The 18,931-nt window shown below is 42.0% G+C and overlaps 1 protein-coding gene across 20 annotated transcripts in view; it reads left to right on the top strand.

The window, feature by feature from the left end:
* Nucleotides 1-18,491, top strand: part of ARMC2 (armadillo repeat containing 2) — a 246,475-nt gene extending 227,984 nt beyond the window's left edge. For 19 of the 20 annotated variants that reach the window (XM_081526729.1, XM_081526725.1, XM_081526723.1 and 16 more), the window contains 5 exons: nt 5,353-5,475; nt 5,785-5,898; nt 7,627-7,759; nt 8,091-8,251; nt 18,075-18,491. In XM_081526729.1, coding sequence (XP_081382855.1) covers nt 5,353-5,475; nt 5,785-5,898; nt 7,627-7,759; nt 8,091-8,251; nt 18,075-18,232 — 689 coding nt within the window. In that variant the 3' untranslated portion in view covers nt 18,233-18,491. Of the gene's footprint in view, nt 1-5,352; nt 5,476-5,784; nt 5,899-7,109; nt 7,760-8,090; nt 8,252-18,074 lie in introns of all 20 variants that reach the window. The other variant, XR_014064461.1, reaches the window with a different exon arrangement.
* Nucleotides 18,492-18,931: the final 440 nt, after the last annotated feature.

Here is an 18,931-nt window from a genome sequence, read left to right as displayed (position 1 = left end):
AACACATGAAGACAATAAAACAGAAACAGACTCACAGAAATAGAGAACTAACTAGTGGCTACCAGTGGGCAGAGGGAAGTGTCTGGGGGTGGGGAGGCTGGCAAGATAGGGGTATGGGATTAAGAGGCACAAGCTATGATGTATAAAATAGAGAGGCAACAGGATGTATCATACAGTGCAGGGATTGCAGCCAGTTATTTTATAATAACTTTAGAAGTATAATCTATAAAAACATTGAATCACTCTGTTCTACATTTGACGTAATACTGTTTATCAACTATATTCATTTTTTTTTTTTTTTTTGAAAGAGGTAAAAGGCACTACTTAACCAATAAAACCCAGTGGGCAAATCAGGGCCCAAGACATGCACGGGCACTGAGGTGACTCCTTCCCAGGCAGGCCATGACTGCTGGCCAGGCAGCGAGGGGGGTGAATGATCTCCAGGCACTGGGGCCCATGCACTGCGCCAGAAGAGAGGCAGAGACTGCTGTAGTCAGTTTAGTATAACCCGACTCCTGACTTTTTCTCTGACTTCCAGACCTGTATGTCCAACTAACTTCCTTACTTAATCTCATCAACTGTGGATACTTCAGAAGTACCCCAAGATATCTAACTCATGACCTTACCCCCAACTGGACCTTCTTCCCATTAATTCAGAATGGGATTGCCGTCCATCCAATTTTGTAATCCAGAAACTCAGAGGTCATCCTGGGTGGTTGCTCTCCCTCATCCCTCACTCCAGTCTTCACCACATACTGTCTGTTTTCTTCCCTAAATAGTTTTGCAGCCTGGCCCCTGTGCTCCATCTCTGTCATCACCCCCACCTCAGCTTTTTGCTGTCTGGACACCACAGGAGTCTCCTGACTGGTCCCCGACATCCGCCCTTCTCTGTACTGTGGCCCGAGTCGCCAGGAGATGAGTTTGGAGGTGGAGTGGAAGGCAGGGACAAAAGTACTAAGGGTCTTATATGCTAAGCTAAAGGATTCATTCATTCATTCATTCACTCATTCTTGCATTCATTAACCACTTTTTTTTTTTACAACAATGGAGTTTATTATTATTATTACTATCTTCAAAAATTTTTCATATAAACGTTATCCTGATCCACCCCCAAGACACTGAAATGCTACAGCTTTCTGTTTTGTAAGTTGATATTTCCAGGGAGGTTCAAGTTCTTTTTAAAAAATTTTTATTGGAGTATAGTTAATTGACTTTGTCATGTTACTTTCTGCTGTACAGCAAAGTGAATTAGTTATACATATGTTGTTGTTGTTCAGTCACTAAGTTGTGTCCTACTCTTTGTGACCCCACGAACTGCAGCAGCCAGGCTTCCCTGTCCTTCACTATCTCCTGCAGTTTGCTCAAACTCATGTCCATTGAGTCAGTGATGCCATCCAACCATCTCATCCTCTGTCATCCTATTCTCCTCTTGCCCTTCCCAGCATCAGGGTCTTTTCCAATGAGTCAGCTCTTCACATCAGGTGCCCAGGGTATTGGAGCTTCAGCTTCAACACAGGTTCTTCCAGTGAATGTTCAGGGTTGATCCCAGCTTGTGCTTCATCCAGCCCGGCATTTTGCATAACGTACTCTGCATATAAGTTAAATAAGCAGAGTGACAGTACGGAGCCTTGACGAACTCCTTTCCCAATTTGGAACCAGTCTGTTGTTCCATGTCCAGTTCTAACTGTTGCTTCTTGACCTGCATACAGATTTCTCAGGAGGCAGGTCAGGTAGTCTGGTATTCCCATCTCTTTAAGAATTTTTAAAGTTTGTTGTGATCCACACAGTCAAAGGCTTTAGCGTAGTCAATGAAGCAGAAGTAGATGTTTTTAGGCTCAGAGGCTAAAGCGTCTGCCTGCAATGAGGGAGACCTGGGTTCGATCCCTGGGTGGGGAAGATCCCCTGGAGAAGGAAATGGGAACCCACTCCAGTATTCTTGCCTGGAGAATCCCATGGACGGAGGAGCCTGGTGGGCTACAGTCCACGGGGTCGCAAAGAGTCTGACATGACTGAGCGACTTCACATTCACTTTTTCTATGATCCAGCAGATGTTGGCAATTTGATCTCTGGTTCCTCTGTCTGTTCTAAATTCAGCTTGAACATCTGGAAGTTCTCACTTCACATACTGTTGAAGCCTGGCTTGAAGGATTTTGAGTTATTACCTTGCTCGTGTATGAAGTGAGTGCAATTGTGCAATAGTTTGAACATTCTTTGGCATTGCCCTTCTTTGGGATTGGAATGAAAACTGACCTTTTCCAGTCCTTTGGCCACTGCTGAGTTTTCTAAATTTGCTGGCATATTGAGTGCAGCACTTTAACAGCATCATCTTTTAGGATTTGAAATAGCTCAGCTGGCAGCCCATCACCTCCACTAGCTATGTTTGTATTAATACTTCCTAAGGCCCACTTGACCTCACATTCCAGGGTGTGAGTGACCACACCATTGTGGTTATCTGGGTCATTAAGATCTTTTTTGTGTATTCTTCTGTGTATTCTTGCCATCTCTTCTTAATCTCTTCTGCTTCTGTTAAGTCCTTGCCGTTTCTGTTTGTTTTTTTTTTTTTTTTTTGTGCCCATCTTTGCGTGAAATGTTCCCTTGGTATCTGCTTTTCTTGAAGAGATCTCTAGTCTTTTCCATTCTATTGTTTTCCTCTATTTCTGTTCATTGTTCACTTAAGAAAGTTTTCTCATCTCTCTTTACTATTCTCTGGAACTCTGCATTCAATTGGGTATATCTTTTCCTTTATCTTTTGCCTTCCACTTCTCTTCTTTTGTCAGCTATTTGTAAGGCTTCCTCAGACAACCACTTTGCTTTCTTGCATTTCTTTTTCTTGGGGATAGTTTTAGTCACCACCTCCTGTACAATGGTATGAACCTCCTTCCAGAGTTCTTCAGGCACTCTGTTTACCAGATCTAGTCCCTTGAATTTATTCATCACCTCAACTGTATAATCATAAGGGATTTAATTTAGGTCATACCTGAATGTCCCAGTGATTTTCTCTACTTTCTTCAATTTGAGCCTAAATTTTGAAATAAGGATCTCATGATCTGATCCACAGTCAGCTCCAGGTCTTGTTTTTGCTGACTGTGTAGAGCTTGCCCATCTTGGGCTGCAAAGAATACAGTCAATCTGATTTTAATATTGACCATCTGGTGATGTCCATGTGTAGAATCATCTCTTATGTTGTTGGAACAGGCTGTTTGCTATGACCAATGAGTTCTTTTGGCAAGACTGTTAGCCTTTGCCCTGCTTCATTTTGTACCCCAAGGCCAAACTTGCTTGTTACTCCAGTTATCTCGACTGCCTACTTTTGCATTCCAGTTCCCTATGATGAAAAGAACATCTGTTTTTGGTGTTGGTTCTAGGAGGTCTTGTAAGTCTCCATGCAATCATTCAACTTCATCATCTTCAGCATTAGCGGTTGGGATATAGACTTGGATTACTGTCATGTTGAATAATTGGCCTTGGAAATAAAGTGACATCATTCTGTCATTTTTGAGATTACACCCAACTACTGCATTTCAGACTATTTTGTTGACTGTGAGGGCTACTCCATTGCTTCTAAGGGATTCTTGCCCACAGTAGTAGATATAATGGTCATCTGAATCAAATTCACCCATTCCCATCCATTTTAATTCCTTGATTCCTAAAATGTCAATGTTCACTCTTGTCATCTCCTGTTTGACCACTTCCAATTTGCCTTGATTCATGGATCTCACATTCCAGGTTCCTATGCAATATTGTTCTTTACAGCATCGGACTTTACTTCCATCACCAGTCTCATCCACAACTGGGTATTGTTTTTGCTTTGGCTCCATCTCTTTATTCTTTCTGAAGTTATTTCTCCACTGATCTCCAGTAGCATATTGGACACCTACCAACCTAGGGGGGCTCATCTTTCAGTGTTCTTTTTGCCCTTTAATACTGTTCATGGGGTTCTCAAGGCAAGAATACTGAAGTGGTTTGCCACTCCCTTCTCCAGTGGACCATATTTTGTCAGACCGTGACTGGCCGGGACATGCCCTTCAGCCTCGCCATGTTGCTAGATGACATGCCTGGCGCCACTGTTGGTCCTCACTGAATGTGTAAACCTTTACTGGCTGTTGGATATTGGTCTACATGCTGCCCGGGGGCCGAGGCGGAGGCCCTGCTGGAGTCGCCAGGATGGGGGTCTTGGGAAGGCTGGAGCCAATGTTGGAAAAGGCCCAGGAGTCAAGGACACCCTGGCCTCTTCACTGCCATTCACCATATCCATTCTTTTTAAAATTCTTTTCCCATACAGGTCATTACAGAGTGTGTAGTCGAGTTCCCTGTGGTATACAGCCAGTTCTTACTCATTATCTGTTGAGCATCACTCTGTGCAGACACTGTTCTAGATGCTGAGAATGTGATGATGAAAAGAACAAGTCCTTAGTCTCATGGAGCTTACACCTTAGAGCTGGACATTAAACACATAAGTCAGGTGGTCCCATGTGTTACAGGGAAGAAGGGGAGGGGGAGGTGGGTAACAATGCTATTTTATACAGAGTGGCTGAGGAGACTGTGTCCAATAAGGTGGATAGCTAAATAGCAGCTGGAAGGACATGAGGAGTGAGCCAGGATAACTGGAGGAAGGAATATTCCAGACAGGGGGACTAGCAGTGCAAAGTTCTTGGGGAGGCTCAGGCAAAATGCTCAAAATGAGGGAAAGACTGGTGTGGTTGGCATCAGGGACCTGGAGGCTGGAGCAGCAAATAAGGCCCGGGAGGTAAGGACTGGGCAGCAGTTCGGGCTTGTGGGCCGGGGGAGATGAGTGGAGCTGTCTGACTGACTTTTAAAGGATCCGTACATTGAGGGCAGGCTCAGGGAGGCAAAGGCAAAGAAGAGAAGCCAGTGAGGAGGTAAAAGATGGACTAGGTGGTGGTAGAGGAGGTGAGAGGTGGTCAGAGCCTGCATGTTTGGAAGGCAGCACTGATAGGAATTGTAGATGGATTATGACCCAAGGGCCATTCTGTTGGGAGGTCGACGGTCTGGGAAACAGACTCCCAAGGTGCAGGCCCTGGGATAGTTCTGGGTCAGGGCAAATCAGCTCTGCTCACCTTTGCGTACAGGGACTAGATCAGCCTGATTTTTCCAGACCCCTGGTTAGAGGGACTGAGCTTAGAGTGTTCCAAATGCTGGCCTGGAGTGGTCCCCGGCCATGGGCACATTTCCCTGCAGGAAGAGTCATGGGAAATAAAGCAGCAACATAGCGTTCGTGTAGACCTTGCCTGGGACAGCGGCTGGTCCCTGCACCAGCTGGGCTGCAGTTAGGAGGTCGTGGCTTCTGCTCTGCAGCGAGTCTTTGATACCCTTATGCTCACTTTATTTCAGAATCCAAATCAATTGATGATTGTGAGGAGCTGGTGATCAACACTACGGCAACTATCAACAACTTATCTTACTACAAAGTGAAGAATTCCATAATTCAAGACAGAAAGCTATATATTGCTGAATGTAAGGTTCAGAGTTGGGTTTGGGTAGATGCATGTTCATTTAAGGTTTTGACTTTATTAACTAAACACAGAACTGGAGGCATTTATAGTTTCTGACTTCTGGTACAAGTATCTAATAGCCTGATTTAATTCTAAGAAAGTTGAATATGGGGACACATTAATTTCTTAGTTCTTGCTAAAGTCCCCATCATTGGAAAATTATTATCATTTTTAATTTTAAGTTATAGTATTTAGCATGATATTGGTTTCTAATAGCCTTTAACTTAAAACTTAAATTCACTGATTTTATTTCTCTGGTCACCAAACCCAGTGCTCTTAAAGCTCCTCGTGAGTAACAATATGGATGGAATCCTGGAGGCTGTGCGTGTTTTTGGAAATCTCTCCCAGGACCATGACATCTGCGATTTCATAGTGCAGAAAAATGGTGAGTTAATGACACACATTCAAAAACAGTCACGTCTTGCCAATAAACAACTGAGTGGTTTCGCAGCTTGGGTCACAAGAATGTGACACTTGTTTCTGCTTTGGGACAAGTGGTGCTTTACATTCTGTTCCATCCATCTGTAAGGCTCTTGGCTCAGGATGCCAAGATAGATCTGGGCTGTGTTCTCAGAGTTTCCCTCTCCCTAATGAGTGGTCTTTTGAGTTTTGAGATGCTGTGTGTATGTGTTTGTGTTCAAGTGAAATGAGCAATCTATACACATCATTTCTGTCCATGGGAATGGACTCAAAAGACATGCTCCTTCATGCACTGGAATGTCTATTATAGTACTGCTTGTAATAGTGAAAAATGGAAACAACCTAAATGTCCATCAGCAAGTAAGAGGATAAATATATTATGGTATATTCTCATGCAACCAAACTTTTACAGCAGTTAAATGAACTAGAAGTTCATGTATCAACATGCATCAACCTCAAACACATACTATAGGAGCAAAAAAGCTAGTAGTAATAGGAGGACACATATGAAATAATACCATTAATATTGTATTAAAACATGCAAAACAGTCCTGTGTATTGTTTATGTAATGTTAATGGAATTAACTCATATGCTAATGGAATAAGGCATAAATGCATTTGGAATTAGAAACTCCACATTTAAGACAAAGTTACATTTGAATGGATGCTCCCAAATATAAAATTGGATCTGTAATGTTTTATTTCTTAAACTGTGTAGCAGGTACATAAGAGTGAATACTAAACATACTGTTTGTCTCAAATATCTCATGTAAAAACAGTAACTAAAAATACCTAATTATTCATGTTTGTGATAGAAAATTTATATAATACAGATTAAAAAAAAAAAACACTTCCCCAGAGATAACTGTTAACATTTTGGTGTATATTCTTTAAACTCTTAAAAACATACTTATATGTGATTCAGCCTTTGCCAAGCTCACTGCTGACCCATCAGTAGGCCAAGGTCAGCGTGGGGTGGCTGCCTCTCAGGTGAGCAGTGGAACAGGAGCACACATCCATTCATTCTCCCCCAACCCCTGCTGGGGGCGATGAGCAAACAGGACAAACAGTTCCCTTTCTACGAGTAAGGGAAGGCAGGGGTGGGGAGTTGGAGGGTGAGGGGGGCCTGTCCTGATGTAAGACGTTCCCTACATTGGAAGTCTGGCCTCCCTGCAGACTGGTTTCCAGCAGTCTGAGCAAGTCGTCTCTTACAAGCTGTGGCCTGGAGGACTTCCCAGGAAGATCTGCACTGAAGCCTACTGCCTCCGCCCTCTTCCAGGGCTGTGTATTTTAAGAAAATTTCTGCTGGAGGTTCAAAAGAGCCCTTGAGAACAACCAGAAGTTAGAGATGAAATGAATGGCACCTGTGTGATTGGAAGGAGGTGGTTCGTTCCTCTCCATGGGCAGGGGCTCTACCACTGCCTAGAAGGGAGAGCTGATGCTGCTGTGGATACAGTAATACCTGGGAACGGGGACCCCGGGGGGCAGGCAGCAGGTTCTGAAGTGGCGGGTTTTGGGTGTTGGTGAAGGCGCTGCTGGGCAGTGGGGACGCCCTATGAAGAGTGGGCTGAGTGCCCTAGCAGGGTCTCCAGTTTCACAAGCTGCTCCCCATTTCCCCTCTGCCATTTGTGGAATGAAATACAGCTGGGGCCCCTGCACTTCACCGGTCTGCATTTGTTCTCTGCCCTTCCAGTCCACAAGTTCATGATTGCTCTGCTAGATGCTAAGCATCAGGATATTTGCTTTTCTGCCTGTGGTGTTCTCCTAAACCTCACTGTGGATAGAGACAAGCGAGTCATCCTAAAAGAAGGAGGCGGCATTAAAAAGTAAGTTCAAGGCATGGAGTCCTGACTCTATCAGGATTCACAGGGGAGGTTAGGCCCCTCTCCTCATTTCTCCCGGGCAGAGATATTTCTCCATTTAGAAGTGCCTAGCTAGACTAAAGAGGGGATTTAGATTCCACTGGACACTTAAAATAATTCAGAAGTAGGTTATTGCTTAAATTTGTTAATTACCTAAATTGGTAGATGTGAAATTATTTCAATAACACTGAATTATATATAAAATTATATTCAATATCAAAGAAAGTTAATCATCATGTTAAAAATATAAAAAAGATGCTGACCTAATAACTTCTCAATTTGACTTTTCACTCAGGTTAGTGGATTGTTTAAGAGATTTTGGGCCTACTGATTGGCAGCTGGCCTGCTTGGTTTGCAAAACGCTATGGAACTTCAGTGAAAACATCACCAATGCTTCATCCTGTTTTGGAGATGAGGCTGCCAACACACTCTTAGCCCTGCTGTCATCATTTTTAGGTAAGACTCCTGACTGTGAATCTGTGAATCTTATCAAAATGAGAAAAATAGTTTCCTGTGACCTGTGTGGATAAAGATTGGTAGGCATTTGTGTAGCTTTTTTTCGATAAGGAACAAGAGATGTTAAAGACAATTATAATTTGGAGATACCTGGAAGAGGCTGAATCTTATATACAGTGGGAATGTGAGGACTTTTAACTCATTGGGTGCTGTCATGATTTCTTTTGTGGCTTTTCCCTTTTTTGAATTTTCTATAAGCTGCATAAATAGACAATCTGGGCATAAATGTATTGCTGTTGTTTAAAAAGTATATAGACATTGTTGTAATTGAGGAAATATGGTTAAAAGTTACTCTGAAATAAGTCATGGTTTTAATGAACCTGTGCATATTTGATTATGTTATGTGGGGAGCGTCTGTGAAATTATTTGACATTACTATGTGGTCCGACATACACTGAAAGGTAGGAAATCACTGATACAAACCGAAGGAAAGATGAGAGTGTCTTCAACTGGAAAAGTTTCTATTTTTAGGATAGTTCTCCTCATCCTGGGTTAGGTCTAACAGCAGTGATTTAGGTCAGAAGTGAGTGGAAAATCTTCATTTTCCAAAATGAAGATGTGCCTATCATCTCCCAAGCACCGTGTTGGCTCAGCAAAGCCATACAGAAAGGCTCAGTGTGACCCAGAGGCTGTGAGTTCAAATTCTGACTCTCTGGGATGGTGTGATTCGACATAAGAATCTCTCAGAACCTGTCTTTTCATCTGTAAAATGGGGACATTATATCCATGCTGTGTTGCAGGGAGTTGTGAGAATCAAGCATCCTGAGAGCATTCCAGGAAGATTAGAGGCTGTAGTTAGGCAGTTCTGAGTTAAGGTCTCACTTTATCACATGCAAGGTTTTACTCAGGGCATATTAACCTCTGAATGTATATCTTCTCATGTCTAAGATGGGGATGATTGACATCCACTTTGCAGAGTTGTTGGGCTTCCCTGGTGGCTCAGATGGTAAAGCATCTGCCTTCAATGTGAGAGACCCAGGTTTGATCCCTGGGTTGGGAAGATCCCCTGGAGAAAGAAATGGCAATCCACTCCAGTATTCTTGCCTGGAAAATCCCATGGATGAGGGAGCCTAGTAGGCTACAGTCCATGTGGTCGCAAAGAGTCGAACATGACTGAGCGACTTCACTTTCACTTTCACTTGCAGAGTTGTTAGGGTGATAAATGAATAGACATGCACACAGAAATTCACATAGAACCTGACACACAGCTAGTTCTCAAAACACGGTTGTGAAAATGCTTGGTAAATTCTATTGTTGTAACAATATGTTATTAAACAGGAACTCCGGACCAGAGCTATTTGAAAGAAAGCTATACCATAGGTTCTTATAGGTTATCCTTTTTAAATATAGCAGTGTGTACATGACCTTCCCACGGCCCCTAACCATCCCTTCCCCCGGCAACCAGAAGTTCATTTTCTAAGTCAGTGAGTATCTTTCTGTTTTATAAGTAAGTTAATTTGTATCATTTCCTTTTAGATTCCACATATAAGGGATGTCATATTGTATTTTTCCTCTGTCTGATTTACGTCACTCAGTATGACATTCTCTAGGTCCATCCATGTTGCTGAAAATGGCATTCTTTTTAATAGCTGAGTAATATTCCATTGTATATGAAGAACCACATCTTCTTTATCCATTCCTCTGTCGGACATTTAGGTTGCTTCCACGTTTTGGCTATTATAAACAATGCTGCAGTGAATATTTGGGTTCATGTATCCTTTCGAATCATGTTTTTCTCCAGATAGATGTCTAGGAGTGGGATTGTGGGGTCATATGGTAGTTCTGTTTTTAGTTTTTTAAGGAACCTCCATACTGTTCTCCATAGTGGCAGTGCTAATTTACATTCCCACCAACAGCGTAGGAAGGTTCCTTTCTCAAAATGAACATGATTTTAAATCATTGAGGTTCACATTCTGCTCTGTGGACTTGAAGTTTTCTTGGGTTGCTGGAAGCAGAAGTGTGCTCAACTTGCTTTAATTCATTTCTCAACTGTGGCAGAACATTGGAATCAGAACATATGGAATTAAAAAGAAAAATCAATCAATAAAACCACACTTGTCCTGGCCGCATCCCCAGGAATTCTGATTCAGGAGCTCTGGGGGAGGCCAATTATCTGCATCATTAAAAAGTTCCACAGGTGAGTCTGCTATCCGGGCAGCACTGAAAACTCTGCCCTGGTTAGTGAAGGAGCTACAGGGAAGGATGCCCCAGAAGAAGGAAGCTGGGAAACACACGCATTGCCCAGAGCCTGCTGGACCAGCACTCAGGATGTGGAAGGCAGCCCCATCAGTAGCAGGCATCATCTACTCCACCCTGCTAAGACCCAGCAGTGCTCTGTCTCCGCTCTTAAGGAAAAAGGCCTTTCTTCCCCTCATTCCCTCTAGGCTCGTGCGTGGCCATGGCTCCAGCTGTCTCAAGGCCGCTTCTTGCTGCTGTCGTGAGTGGGCCTCTGTCTCCTCTGCTGTTGGCACGACTTTCTGTCTCCCATTTGGGGAGAAGATGTGACTGGTTCCATGAGTCATTCTCCTGGGCTCTAGGCTTTCGTGCCTCAGGCAGCAGCTGCCTCCACTGCAGGCTGTCTGTGGCTTCCTTTGGCACCTCAGTCTGGGGCAGTCAACCATATATAGCAAACTGGTGGGGCTGTGTGGCACCACTTGAGAAGGGATGTGGGCGTGGCTGGCTTCACAGGCCGGCAGCACACCTGGCATGCCCTTGACTGTAATGGGCCTGTTCCTGCCTCTTCCCTCTGTCAACCCTCCCTGGAGCAGGACTGGGCTTCCTCTCATGCTTCCCTAACCTTGCACCTTTGCTCTGGCCAGGTCTCTTACCTGCCTGGCCCAAGGCTGCCAGTCCTGGCAGGCCCTTCTCATGAGCTTTCCAAGCCCACAGTCATAGGGAAGCTGTACTACTTACATAGCAATTAATCATGAGCTGTGTAACTTGTTCTGTATTATTGTTTTGTACCTTCTGTTTCCCCACTCCAAGGGAGCCACTTTAAGGAAAGGATATTGCCTTGGGCAAGGCAGGTTCTTGGTAGATGCTTGTGGATTAACTGACAATAGTGGTATCTTTAATAGTGCTGTATACTTTTAAAAGGACGTTCATTTTATCCTTCTAAGATCTCTCTAAGGTCATCAGCTAGGTGACAGTTGAGGTAGGTACGTCTAGGAGGGTTAAGTGACTTGCCTAAGATCATACTGTAGCAAAGCTAGGGCTTTTCATCAGAAAGTAAACATCGAGCCCTTGTGTTTTTCTGCTGTTCCATTACCTAGTATGCCGTTACCCCACCCCATCCCACCCAACCCTGGAAGGGGATGCAGGCATGGGTAAGAAAAATAAACACAGTCCACCAGGGAGCCAGGTCATCATCAGAGTGTGGCATGCATCTCTCACATGATCACAAGTGCTGCTTATAAGCCGTGAGGACTGGCTACTTCCTGGCTCTTCTCTCCACAGTGTGGGCCTCAGAGCCTTACTTCTGACACGGGCTGTAGTTGTGTCCGGCCAGCTGGGTGGCAGCAGTTGAAATGGATATATGAGTGAGAGTATACTTAAATTTCAATTTTTTTACAGTGATAGGTTAAAAAAAACAACAGGCCATTTTGAAAACAGGATGAGCTGTTAAATCACAAAAGTCCCACAATGTAGTTGTAAGCACTGTTTTTAGAAATCACGGTAGGGCAGTTGATATAGCAATGTAAGTTGCCCAACTTTTTCTTGATGGGAAGCTGAAAATAGAAAGTAATGGGACTCAGTGTGGTTGGGATGTTGACAGTCTTTTAGGAAAGTGGCTTAAAAAGATTGTTGTCTAAAACTTTCTGATGTGCTACAGCCACTTCTCATAAACTCATGAGCAATCTGTTTATCTTGAAGTTCTTATGTGGTGTGCCCTGGCACACTACCATGAGCTTCTCTCAGGGTTGCTGGCAACTGGTGATCACCAGTACACACTGGTGATTAGTGTGTACAGTTTGTTATTGTGAACATAAATGACTCTAGGCTATTTTATATTCATCTGAGATATGTGGAGGGCTTCCCTAGGTGGCTCAATGGTAAAGAATCTGCCTGCCAATGCTGGAGACACAGGTTCGATCCCTGGGTCAGGAAGATCCCCTGGAGAAGGAAATGGCAACCCACTCCAGTATTCTTGCTTGGGAAATCCCATGGACAGAGGAACTGGACAGGCTACAGTCCATTGGGTTGCAAAGAGTTGGGCACGAGTTAGCAGCTAAATAACAAGATATGTGGAACTTAGAACTTAGGTTATGTAATAAGGGATAGAGGGGGCCCCAGCGTTCAAAGTAGAGGGTCACATCATCATGCTCATGCCAAAGAGTAATCAGGTGCTTCTAGAACATGTGAGAACTGTGCCTTAAAAGAGTCACAACAGTAATCGAACCCGTGGTAGCTACCTGGTGCTGAACAGCAGGCTAGGAAAGAGTGCAGTGATGCGCAGAATCCTTAAACTGCAGTAGAGACCATGTTATAATGGTCACTAACAGAGTTGTTTTGAGTCCTTTTGTTGTTGTTGTTTAGTCACTCAGTTGTGTCTGACTCTTTGTGACCCCATGGACTACAGCACACCAGGTTCCTTGTCCTTCACTATCTCCCAGAGTTTGCTCAAACTCATGTCCATTGAGTCAGTGATGCCATCCAACCATCTCCTCCTCTGTCACCTCCTTCTCCTCCGGCCCTCAGTTTTTCCCAGCACCAGGGTCTTTTCCAATGAGTCAGCTGTTCACATTAGGTAGCCAGGGTATTGGAGCTTCACCTTTAGCATCTCTCCTTCCAATGAATATTCAGGGTAGATTTCCTTTAGGATTGACTGGTTTGATCTCCTTGTTGCTGTTCAAGGGACTCTCAAGAGTATTCTCCAATACCACAGTTGAAAAGCATCAATTCTTCGGTGCTCAGCCTTCTTTATGGTCCAGATCTCACACTTTACTTCGCTACTGCAAAAACCACAGCTTTGACTATACCTTTGATGGCCAAGTGTCTCTGCATTTTAAGATGCTGTCTAGATTTGTCATAGTTTTTCTTTGAAGGAGCAAGCATCTTTTAATTTCATGGCTGCAGTGATTTTGTAGCCCAAGAAAATGAAATCTATCACTGTTTCCACGTTTTCCCCATCTATTTGCCATGAAGGGATAGGACAAGCTGCCATGATCTTTGTTTTTAGAATGTTGATTTCAAGCCAGCTTTTTCACTCTCCTCTTTCACCTTCACCAAGACGCTCCTTAGGTCTTCTTTGCTTTCTGCCATTAGTGTGCTATCATTTGAATATCTGAAGTTGATATTTCTCCTGGAAAACTTGATTCCAGCTTGAGCTTCATCCAACCTGGCATTTCACATAATATACTCTGCATATAATTTAAATAAGCAGAGTAACAATATACAGCCTTGATGTACTCCTTTCCCCGTTTTTGAACCAGTCCACTCTTCCATATTTGGTTCTAACTATTGCTTCTTCACATGCATACCGGTTTCTCAGGAGGCAGGTTAGGTGGTCTGGTATTCCCATCTCTTTCAGAATTTTCCACAGTTTGTTGTGATCGACACAGTCAAAGGCTTTAGCATAGTCAATGAAACAGCAGTAGACTTTTTTTTTTTTTTTAATTCCCTTGCTTTTTCTATGATCCAGCAGATGTTGGCAATTTGATCTCTGGTTCCTCTGCCTTTTCTAAATCCAGCTTGTATATCTGGAAGATCTTGGTTCACATACTGTTGGAGCCTAGCTTGAAGGATTTTGAGTATTACCTTGTTAGCATGTGAAATAAGTACAACTGTATGGTAGTTTGAACATTCTTTGGTATTGCCCTTCTTTGGGATTGGAATGAAAACTGACCTTTTCCAGTCCTGTGGCCACTGCTGAGTTTTCCAAATTTGCTGGCATATTGAGTGTAGCACTTTCACAGTATCATCTTTTAGGATTAGAAATAGCTCAGCTGGGATCCCATCACCTCCCTAGTTTTGTTCATAGTAATGCTTCTTAAGGCCCACTTGACTTCACATTCAGGATGTCTGGCTCTAGGTGAGTGACCACATGATTGTCGTTGTCCGGGTCAGTAAGACCTTTTTTGTACAGATCATCTGTGTATTCTTGCCAGCTCTTCTTAACCTCTTCTACTTTTGTTAGGTCCTTGCCATTTCTTTCATTTATAGTGTCCATCTTTGCATGAAATATTCTCTTGATATCTCTTATTTTCTTTAGGAGATCTTTGGTCTTTCCCATTCTATTGTTTTCCTCTATTTCTGTGCATTGTTCACTTAAGAAAGCTTTCTTATCTCCTTCTGTTCTCTGGAACTGTGCATTCAGTTGGGTTTATCTTTCCCTTTGTCCTTTGCCTTTCACTTCAGCTATTTGTAAGGCCTTCTCAGACAATCACTTTGCCTTCTTGCATTTATTTTTTTGGGGGATGGTTTTAGTCACCACTTCCTGTACAGTGATACAAACCTCCACCCATAGTTCTTCAAGGACTCTGTCTACCAGATTTAGTCCCTTGAACTATTCGTCACGTCCATTATGTAATCATAAAGGATTTTATTTAGGTCATACCTGAATGGTTTAGTGGTTTTCTCTACTGTCTTCAATTTGAGCCTAAATTTTGCAATAAGAGTTCATGATCTGAGCCACAGTCAGCTTCCGGTCTTGTTTTTGCTGACTGTATAGAGCTTCTCCATCTTTGCCTGCAAAGAATATAATCAATCTGATTTCGATATTGACTGTATGGTGATGTCCATGTGTAGAGTCATCTCTTGTGTTGTTGGATGAGGGTGTTTGCTATGACCAGTGTGTTCTGTTGGCAGAACTCTTGTTAACCTTTGCTTTGCTTCATCTTGTACTCCAAGGCCAAACTTGCCTGTTACTCCAGATATCTCTTGACTTCCTACTTTTTGCATTCCAGCCCCCTATTATGAAAAGGACATCTTTTTTTGGTGTTTGTTCTAAAAGGTCTTATAGGTCTTCATAGAATGCTTCAACTTCTTCAGAAGTAGTGATTGGGAGATAGACTTGGATTACACTGATGTTGAATGACTTGCCTTGGAAACAAATGGAGATCATTCTGTCTTTTTTATGATTGCTCCCAAGTACTGCAGTTCAGACTCTTCTGTTGACTGTGAGGGCTACTCCTTTGCTTCTAAGGGATTCTTGCCCACAGTAGTAGATATATAATGGTCATCTGAATCAAATTCACCCATTCCCATCCATTTTAGTTCACGGATTCCTAAAGTGTCAATATTGACTCTTGCCATCTCCTGCTTGACTATGTCCAATTTACCTTGATTCATGGACCTAGCACTCCAGGTTCCTATGCAATATTGTTCTTTACAGCATCGGACTTTACTTTCACCACCAAACACAACCACAGCTGGGCATTGTTCCTGCTTTGGCTCAGCCTCTTCATTTTTTCTGGAGCTATTTCTCTGGCCTTCCCCAGTAGCATATTGGACACCTACTGACCTGGGGGGCTCATCTTTCAGTGTCCTGCCTTTTTGCCTTTTAATCCTTTCTAAAACCTTACCTAAAATTCTAGTGTTTGGAAATGTGCTGTGTACAAAGAAAGTTGAACAATAACTGGTTATCTAAGTCAGTACTTTTCACACTGTGACCAGTTTGAAAAATGAAGCAGCAAACAAAGAGAATATCAGAATATATTATATGTAGAAAAGTATTCTATCATGAAACGTTTGTTATTTGTTTATAAATATGTAAATATGTATATATAGTCATCATGTAATATGGACTTCCTAGGTCACAGTTAAAAAAAAAAAAGTTTGAAAATCATAGACCTAAGTTTTTCTTGGGTTAGCCTCTGCTGTTCATTGCAACACAAGCTCCAAAATTTAACACCTAGTGTAATATGACACATTTTATGCATTTGCTGTATTTACTTTGCAACTTGAGACTGCTTTTCTCTTATCTATAGTTATTTGGCCACTTTTGTTATCTTGCCTAACCCAATTTACAATTAATAGGGTACAAATGTAGATTAACTAATTATATGTTGAGCCTCAAGAAGAGTAATATAGTCTTGATGTTAGATTAAGAAACCCCAGACACCAAAACAGGGACTTGGCTAAAATCATCAAACCCAGCCAAAGTCCTGGACAGAGAGAAAGACTGCAGGTTGCCTGGGCAGCCATCAGTCCTAAGCTGCTTTGGAAAAAGAGCATAAAAGAAGAGAATTCATTTTTAACGAAAGTTTAGAACTCAGAACATCTGCAGAAGAGTGAGCAGGAAGTAGATCTAGGAATTCAAAAGCACTCAGAGTCTCACAGACCACTTTAGTTTGGAAATAGCCCAACAGGAAGGACTTTCAAGGCATCAAACACCATCTGGATTCTCCTTCTTTCAAGGCCTTGATTATCAAATGGGTGGGGAGAGTCAGGTTTGCTTACAGGGGTCTCCATGGAGAGCTTTGCTGAATTGTTTGTGTCTGCCCAGAACTTATCTCAGAGCTGCATAGCTGTCCAGTTGGCTAGGGGAGAGGAGGGGAAGGTACAAACTGGGATTCCAGACTTATCTTATTCTGGGTGGTGACACCAACACCAGTAGTGCCAAAGTACACACAGTGTACTTTGTGTGTACTGGAAATATTCAGGGTAGGAAATTTGATGTAAGCACCAAGGAAGCATTTGATAGTAGGATTTTAGTGGGCCTTATGAAAGAAGTTTGCAGATTATGCAAGCAGCAGTATTTGTGGTCACTTTAGGACTTAGTGGTTACCACTTAAGAAGTCTGCCTCAGCCTCAGACCTAGGAAGTGGCAGAGCCAACCTTCTGACTGGCAGGCCACTGCATCTTCCTGAAGTCCTTCTCATGGGTTCCAGTGTAAACAGAGAGAAATGCAGTGGCAGGTCGGTGCAGAAACCTCAGTAGCCATTTGTCTTCCAACTTGGGTTGGATATACTTTCACGATATTCGCAGAATTAAAAGTGCTGTTGGATTAAGAAACAAATCAAGGTTGTAATTTTGCATTTTTTTTTTAACAAGTGCTTTTCTGCATTATACATAGATTCACTTGGGATTCTAATATTCCCTAGGATTCTCAAAGTCTTCCACTTTTCACTTTTATTGGGGAGAGCATAAGGTGGCAGGTGGGGGAGGGAGGTGTTGTCTTTTCAAAGCAGTTTATCCAGGCTTCTCTGAAATGAGCAAAGTTGATTTTCAGTCATTTTCAGTCAAATTCAACTGTGCTACTTTCCCAAAAGATTTCCTAATTTCTTTTATATCTTTCAACCACTGAAGAATTAACAGTTAACACTTTTAATGTGCAGATAAGGAAATAATCTATTCATACTTTGTTTATTCTGAGAAATTGTGATCTGACTTTTGGATATAAAGTTAGATGTAATATTAGGGATAAATTGAAGTAAGAACTCAATTCAGTCTAGGGTTTGTTTTTTTTAGGAAGATTGTTATCTTTTATTATTATTTTTTTGGCCATGCCATACACTATGCACGATCTTAGTTCCCTGACCAGGGATCCAACCCCAGGCCCCCTGCAGTGGAAGCATTGTCTTAATCACTTGGACTGCTAGGGAAGTCCTCAAGATTATTAGCTTTTTTTTTTTTTTTTAATTAAGAGACTATCATATACTTACTTAAAATTTTTTCTATAAAGAAGTACTCCCATAAAAAAGCCTTGTTGCAATTAGAGATGACTTCAGGATGAGTTTAACTCATGCCATCAAAAGTTAAACTTCATTCAGTAGGATTACATTTCTAAATAATTGCTGTAATTTTAATTTTTCTGATGCAGATGAAGAACTAGCATTGAATGGGAGTTTTGACCAAGACCTAAAAAACTATCACAAACTCCACTGGGAAACAGAATTCAGACCGGTGGCACAGCAGCTTCTAAACAGAATTAAGAATCATCATACCTTCCTGGAACCTCTGCCTATTCCTTCTTTCTAACATGATGCAGATTAACAACAGAAACAGGAAGTCAGGTCTCCTTCATTCTTAAGAAGTGGTAACAAGCATGAACTTTCTTTTTTCAATATTAACAAATATTCAAAGTTTTTCAGGTACTTATTTTAGTGAGTAGTCTTAGTGTATTAAAAGTAATAAGCATTTCTTCTTGTCAGGTATTGTGGAAAAATGAATATACATGTTGTGCTTCCTACTATGAGAAATTTAAGATGAAAATATATTCATGGTATTTCTAAGTAAATGACTTTTTATTCTATTTTCTATTGAATAATTCTAGTCTTAAAATCCTGATGTCACAATTCTAGAATTTAATTGCTTGTCAGTTCAGTCAATGAACTGTGCAATGAAGACAGTTAGATTTTGTGTACAGAAAGAATGGTGGTCAACACTATTAGGAATACATTGCTACATAAGCGTCTGCACTAATTCTTACAGCTTTTAATAATAGTCTTCTGGTTAGGTACCACTATTTTTCTGGTTGTCATATTGAGAAGAGGGGGAAGCAGAAAAATTTAAAGAAGACTGCTTTGGGCCATCTACTCTTTATTAAATAAGTAAAATAGATGAAAAAGAGAGTATTTTCCCTTTTTATTTTTATTTGAAATAAACTGAGTAGACCAGACAATTCTACTTATAGCTCTCTGTGACTATAGAGGTGATCTAATATACTAGAAGTATATG

Source organism: Giraffa tippelskirchi, chromosome 9 (assembly GCF_054371585.1).
Source record: "Giraffa tippelskirchi isolate mGirTip1 chromosome 9, T2T-mGirTip1v1.2.pri, whole genome shotgun sequence".
In the NCBI taxonomy this organism is placed as follows: Eukaryota; Metazoa; Chordata; class Mammalia; order Artiodactyla; family Giraffidae; genus Giraffa; species Giraffa tippelskirchi.
This window is presented reverse-complemented; position numbering and strand designations above follow the sequence as displayed.